The 7569-nt window shown below is 47.0% G+C and overlaps 1 protein-coding gene across 9 annotated transcripts in view; it reads right to left on the reverse strand.

Moving 5' to 3' along the window:
• Positions 1–580: 580 nt before the first annotated feature.
• PRCC (proline rich mitotic checkpoint control factor) overlaps positions 581–7569 on the reverse strand; it is a 22757-nt gene continuing 15768 nt past the window's right edge. For all 9 annotated transcript variants that reach the window (XM_063440031.1, XM_063440030.1, XM_063440032.1 and 6 more), the window contains 2 exons: positions 6677–6742; positions 581–1751 (listed from right to left, as the gene is read on the reverse strand). In XM_063440031.1, coding sequence (XP_063296101.1) covers positions 1665–1751; positions 6677–6742 — 153 coding nt within the window. In that variant the 3' untranslated portion in view covers positions 581–1664. The remainder of the gene's footprint in view (positions 1752–6676; positions 6743–7569) is intronic.

Below are 7569 nucleotides of genomic sequence, written 5' to 3' on the forward strand. Positions count from 1 at the left end.
ACCTGCACTAATCTCTATAATGCCAGCAAGATTCCTGCAGATAAAGAGAGATCTAATATATATTTTACCCTAATTACTTGCCTGCCAGTTGGATCATCGGGAGTGCTGCGCCTTATTTAAATCACCTTTGGAATCTGAACTTTGCTCTATTGATCCTAGTGGCTGGCAAGTAATTAGGCACATATTAGGTTTATAGCATTTAGTAGCGTTCCGGAGATTTGAATACAGGTGTGCGCCCCCTATTGTTGACTCAGGGGAACCACACTTCTTCAGCTAGTATGTTTATTTCACTCTATTAGCTCGTATTGATGAGGGCAGGGGTCACCTCTGGTGGTGCAAAATTATCATCACTTGTATAGGCAGTGGCACTGAATAGAAACCGGTTCATAACTTTGATATTAACTTATGTTTTATGTTACCCACATTTATTTTTGTTTGGGTATTGTATGAAGGGCTGAAACCCCTTTGTCTTGTGGTGGACAATCTTATATTACTTTGGCCAAATTTTTAAGTATTCTAGTTAAATCATTGAGATCATTTTGTTAACTTGTGCCAGCAAGCGTCTGTTTCCTCCTTTGACACCGAGTTATTAAACGGCTCAACCAATCACACTGGGAGGATGCAAGGGCACTCCTGGAACCATAACAACAACAGCAGGCTGCTGTAATCATCAGACCATACACTAAATAACAGAGCTAGGGGTGATCCCAAATCCTGACATCATGTGCAAGAACAGACAATGAACTCTGAAACAGACTCCGCTCACACCGTGCATGGCTTTTGGTTAAAGAAGCAGTATGTATGACCAATGACGACTTACTTAAAAAGGTATGCATTACAAATGATAGAATCACAAAAGGTTTTATTACAGGTCATCTTGTTTCAACGATAAGGTAAATATTAGCTGAGGTACTGCAGGCCGCTTAGCCCTCTTCAGTACTTGCATTATGAACTGGAGATTTACGGTTACACAGGAGATATATCAGAGTTTCAAAAATCACTGTATTAAAAGCTACGGGGAAGTGGGAGCAAAAAAAAAAAATCCAACTCAAAAAAATATATATATATATATGTATATACATACACAGTTTTAAGTTATTTACAAGATTTCACACCACAAAATACAGGACATGTTTAAATTCCGCTTGCACCGGTCAACCTTTGGGATGCAAAGTAGGATGAGGAGATGTTTCAGTTCAATAGCAGAAAAGAAAGTGACCATCGGACACGCAGCGGGTTATTACTAAGCTTCGAGAAGCAGAGAGAGCATGGTCTCCAGGAGTTCACACGTGTGGCGAGAATGAGCTGTATGGAAGGGAAATAGGAGAATGTCTTTATATCAATACCCCATTAGTCAGTTTCACATTGCTACCGGAAGAGAGCCACAGACCAGAGCTGGCGAGCAATGCATACAGTCCTTTCAATGACATTTAACAGAAAACTTTTCTTGTCAGTCATCGGCAAAAGAAAAACTTGCATTAACGGACCGTCAGAGTTAAAATGTGTCACAAAGTTTCCCAAGCAGCCGCTGCCACCGATACTCTTCATAGAAGCTTAGTCTAAAAGCCGCTATTCCTGTGGGCACTTCATATTAGAATCCAAATGTTATAGCCACCATGGCTGACTCACATTCCAAAAAGGCTTCATAAGAATACAGAGAGCCGTTAGAAGCCATATTTGGCTTGTGTCTGCCGCCGGCTCAGCTTGTTATCTGACCAGGTGTTCTTGAGTTCAAGTTCTCGCTCTTTAGCCTGTGAAAAGGATACAGAAAGTAATGAATCATAAGCCAACGGCCCCTCTAAGAAATCTTCAGCAGCTCAACTGGCACTTTATTCCTCTCTGTCATGGGATCTCGAGGTGGGCTCTACACGGACTGCCTCTGACACTATATTACTCTCTGTCATGGGATCTCGAGATGGGCTCTACACGGACTGCCTCTGACACTATATTCCTCTCGGTCATGGGATCTCGAGGTGGGCTCTACACGGACTGCCTCTGACACTATATTCCTCTCGGTCATGGGATCTCGAGGTGGGCTCTACACGGAATGCCTCTGGCACTATATTCCTCTCGGTCATGGGATCTCGAGGTGGGCTCTACACGGACTGCCTCTGGCACTATATTCCTCTCTGTCATGGGATCTCGAGGTGGACTCTACACGGACTGCCTCTGGCACTATATTCCTCTCTGTCATGGGATCTCGAGGTGAGCTCTACACGGACTGCCTCTGGCACTATATTTCTCTCTGTCATGGGATCTCGAGGTGGGCTCCATACGGACTGCCTCTGGCACTATATTTCTCTCTGTCATGGGATCTCGAGGTGAGCTCTACACAGACTGCCTCTGGCACTATATTCCTCTCTGTCATGGGATCTCGAGGTGGGCTCTATGCGGAATGCCTCTGGCACTATATTGCTCTCTGTCATGGGATCTCGAGGTGGGCTCCATATGGACTGCCTCTGGCACTATATTTCTCTCTGTCATGGGATCTCGAGGTGGGCTCTACACGGACTGCCTCTGGCACTATATTTCTCTCTGTCATGGGATCTCGAGGTGGGCTCTATGCTGAATGCCTCTGGCACTATTTTTCTCTCTGTCATGGGATCTCGAGGTGAGCTCCATACGGACTGCCTCTGGCACTATATTTCTCTCTGTCATGGGATCTCAAGGTGAGCTCTACACGACTGCCTCTGGCACTATATTTCTCTCTGTCATGGGATCTCGAGGTGGGCTCCATACGGAATGCCTCTGGCACTACGGAATGCCTCTGTCATGGGATCTCGAGGTGGGCTCTACACGGACTGCCTCTGGCACTATATTTCTTTCTGTCATGCGATATCGAGGTGGGCTCTATACGGACTGCCTCTGGCACTATATTCCTCTCTGTCATGGGATCTCGAGGTGGGCTCCATACGGACTGCCTCTGGCACTTTATTCCTCTCTGTCATGGGATCTCGAGGTGGGCTCCATATGGACTGCCTCTGGCACTATATTCCTCTCTGTCATGGGATCTCGAGGTGGGCTCCATATGGACTGCCTCTGGCACTATATTCCTCTCTGTCATGGGATCTCGAGGTGGGCTCTACACAGACTGCCTCTGGCACTATATTCCTCTCTGTCATGGGATCTCGAGGTGGACTCCATACGGACTGCCTCTGGCACTATATTCCTCTCTGTCATGGGATCTCGAGGTGGGCTCCATATGGACTGCCTCTGGCACTATATTCCTCTCTGTCATGGGATCTCGAGGTGGGCTCCATATGGACTGCCTCTGGCACTATATTCCTCTCTGTCATGGGATCTCGAGGTGGGCTCCATATGGACTGCCTCTGGCACTATATTCCTCTCTGTCATGGGATCTCGAGGTGGGCTCCATATGGACTGCCTCTGGCACTATATTCCTCTCTGTCATGGGATCTCGAGGTGGGCTCCATATGGACTGCCTCTGGCACTATATTCCTCTCTGTCATGGGATCTCGAGGTGAGCTCTACACAGACTGCCTCTGGCACTATATTCCTCTCTGTCATGGGATCTCGAGGTGGACTCCATACGGACTGCCTCTGGCACTATATTCCTCTCTGTCATGGGATCTCGAGGTGGACTCCATATGGACTGCCTCTGGCACTATATTCCTCTCTGTCATGGGATCTCGAGGTGGGCTCCATATGGACTGCCTCTAGCACTATATTCCTCTCTGTCATGGGATCTCGAGGTGGGCTCCATATGGACTGCCTCTGGCACTATATTCCTCTCTGTCATGGGATCTCGAGGTGAGCTCTACACAGACTGCCTCTGGCACTATATTCCTCTCTGTCATGGGATCTCGAGGTGGGCTCCATACGGACTGCCTCTGGCACTATATTCCTCTCTGTCATGGGATCTCGAGGTGGACTCCATACGGACTGCCTCTGGCACTATATTCCTCTCTGTCATGGGATCTCGAGGTGGGCTCCATATGGACTGCCTCTGGCACTATATTCCTCTCTGTCATGGGATCTCGAGGTGGGCTCCATATGGACTGCCTCTGGCACTATATTCCTCTCTGTCATGGGATCTCGAGGTGGGCTCCATATGGACTGCCTCTGGCACTATATTCCTCTCTGTCATGGGATCTCGAGGTGGGCTCCATATGGACTGCCTCTGGCACTATATTCCTCTCTGTCATGGGATCTCGAGGTGGGCTCCATATGGACTGCCTCTGGCACTATATTCCTCTCTGTCATGGGATCTCGAGGTGAGCTCTACACAGACTGCCTCTGGCACTATATTCCTCTCTGTCATGGGATCTCGAGGTGGACTCCATACGGACTGCCTCTGGCACTATATTCCTCTCTGTCATGGGATCTCGAGGTGGACTCCATATGGACTGCCTCTGGCACTATATTCCTCTCTGTCATGGGATCTCGAGGTGGGCTCCATATGGACTGCCTCTAGCACTATATTCCTCTCTGTCATGGGATCTCGAGGTGGGCTCCATATGGACTGCCTCTGGCACTATATTCCTCTCTGTCATGGGATCTCGAGGTGAGCTCTACACAGACTGCCTCTGGCACTATATTCCTCTCTGTCATGGGATCTCGAGGTGGGCTCCATACGGACTGCCTCTGGCACTATATTTCTCTCTGTCATGGGATCTCGAGGTGAGCTCTACACAGACTGCCTCTGGCACTATATTCCTCTCTGTCATGGGATCTCGAGGTGGACTCCATACGGACTGCCTCTGACACTATTTCTCTCTGTCATGGGATCTCGAGGTGGACTCGACACGGACTGCCTCTGGCACTATATTTCTCTCTGTCATGGGATCTCGAGGTGGGCTCTACACGGACTGCCTCTGACACTATATTTCTCTCTGTCATGGGATCTCGAGGTGGGCTCCATACAGACTGCCTCTGGTACTATATTTCTCTCTGTCATGGGATCTCGAGGTGGACTCTACACGGACTGCCTCTGGCACTATATTTCTCTCTGTCATGGGATCTCGAGGTGGGCTCCATATGGACTGCCTCTGACACTATATTTCTCTCTGTCATGGGATCTCGAGGTGGGCTCTACACGGACTGCCTCTGGCACTATATTTCTCTCTGTCATGGGATCTCGAGGTGGGCTCTATACGGACTGCCTCTGGCACTATATTCCTCTCTGTCATGGGATCTCAAGGTGGGCTCCATACGGACTGCCTCTGACACTATATTTCTCTCTGTCATGGGATCTCGAGGTGGGCTCTACACAGAATGCCTCTGGCACTATATTTCTCTCTGTCATGGGATCTCGAGGTGGACTCTACACGGACTGCCTCTAGCACTATATTCCTCTCTGTCATGGGATCTCGAGGTGAGCTCTACACGGACTGCCTCTGGCACTATATTTCTCTCTGTCATGGGATCTCGAGGTGGGCTCCATATGGACTGCCTCTGGCACTATATTCCTCTCTGTCATGGGATCTCGAGGTGGGCTCTATGCGGACTGCGCACACAGAGTAATGCTCATTTTCTGGGGTACAGTTCCTTAAAGGGATACTCCAGGCACCAATACAACTTTAATGCATTTGATAGATTTTAGCCTAATGAATATGTTGTATTTTTTGCATGCCCAAATCTTTATAGTTTTTTGCAAAATAAAAAAAAAAAATGTTTAAAAAAAGTTTTACAGAATGCTGCACCATAAGCCCAACTGCTTATCCACACGACTCACGCCAGAAAGACTTGTTTATCAATGTATGCTCACAGTCTCAGTCCCAACAGCACTGAGTGAGCGGCTTTTAATTCAAAACCTGACTGCAGACAGTCCGAGAAACTACTTATATCCTCACTATATGCCTCTCTGGTTGTCATCCTCTTCTAAGGCAGGTAAGTTCTGTTCAGATCATTCAGTGCTGTCAGTGAGTTGTGTACATACATTTAATAAGGATGCCTTTCTTCTGGAGTGAGGGGGCGTGGCTATAAAGGCCGGCTTATGATGTAATAATTTGCAAAACATTTATTTTATTTCAAAGGAAAGGTTTGAGCATGCAAACAATACAGCATGTTAATGAGGCCCGTCACTCACCGACGTGTGGACCCGAGCACGTCACCCATGTTTATAAAACTGACAAAGTGTGAGACGCTTATTTTGTGCAGGTACACAGTGCATTGACAGGCATCAATAAGTGCAGTAGATTGGCCAGGAGGTGGGTTCTCCTGCTCTTCATCTATCAATTCTCAACAAACACACTAAGCTAACAACTGCATGTAGAGTTCCCCCATTCTTCATCAATCCGGCGGCACTACCACGTATGCCGGGTACTGACAGGTGAGAGGGCAATATTTATACAACCTATAGCATTTCCATCAATTCTGCTTACAGATTAAATGTAACGTTTGTGTTCATGTTAGGTATCACAATTACGCTTTAACCCCTTAAGGACACATGACGTGTGTGACATGTCAGGATTCCCTTTTATTCCAGAAGTTTGGTCCTTAAGGGGTTAATCTACTCTCCTCACCAGATCTTGAGGGATATTTTTCAGGGAGCATAAAGGGTCAAAACAAAGAGAAATTAGTGGTCAAGAAAGTTTGCCAAGAAAGACTGTGTACCTCCTCCCCCAATTCAATAACAAACTCACAGCTAAGTGAGTAACCACTAACGTGCTGTCCTGAGAATTGGAATAGTTACAGAAAGAACAAAACCACCAACCTGGTGTATTAGATAGGTTATCTGGTGTTTCCTTCGCTGCTGCCCAGTTGGCTGATCCCCTTTTTTCTAGAGTAAAAAGAAAATGCATTTAAATTAAAATATAAAATGAAAATTGTCAATACACAACTAATGACTACAGGTTATTTTTTTGTGAAGAACAGTCTCAGTCTCTCCATGTTCTGCGTCCAGAATAAAGCAGTAGAGGTAAGTAAACGCTATTCCTCAGAGCGTGCGCGAGTGTCATATCTGGCAGGTCCGGATCACCAAACTCCACAGCACAGGCCCAGGACATCACTTACCCGCATGGGCAAATGTCTATTGTGGCGGAGTTTGTCTATAGTGGCGGAGAGGAGTTTCACTGCCAGGGATGTTCTTTTCCCCCTAGTGGGAGGGATGCTTAATGACAATGATTAAGCACTCCAAGCAGAAGAGAGACAGCTGTTGCAGCTGTCTCCCATAAACATGAGACGAGGCTCTATGCTGTGAGATAACGGAGTTTAATGGAGCCACACACAGCCTTTTATGTCAATGCCCTCCGGACCTGAGAGTAGACTACAAGAAAGACAATCATACAATGTCATTGGTTCTCAGGTCCAGGACACTCCCATACACAAACAATGTAATCCCTCCTCTGCTCTGTGCTTGGGAGATAATTGAATCAGGCACTGTATTCACCAATTATCTCCAAGCACAGAAAAAATATATACTTTTACACAGTACCCTGAAAGTACCCCCAAAATTCATGTAAAACCCCACTAAAGTTATATCCCCTGACAGCCCCGATCAACATATCCAAAGATCACCCAGATCGGTTCAGGGGCTCGGGATTTCCATGGAAGTCACATTTTGACCGATGAGGCTCCTGCCCAAAAGAGTTCCATGAAATCGGGAAT

The sequence above is a fragment of the Pelobates fuscus genome, chromosome 13 (genome assembly GCF_036172605.1).
Source record: "Pelobates fuscus isolate aPelFus1 chromosome 13, aPelFus1.pri, whole genome shotgun sequence".
In the NCBI taxonomy this organism is placed as follows: domain Eukaryota; kingdom Metazoa; phylum Chordata; class Amphibia; order Anura; family Pelobatidae; genus Pelobates; species Pelobates fuscus.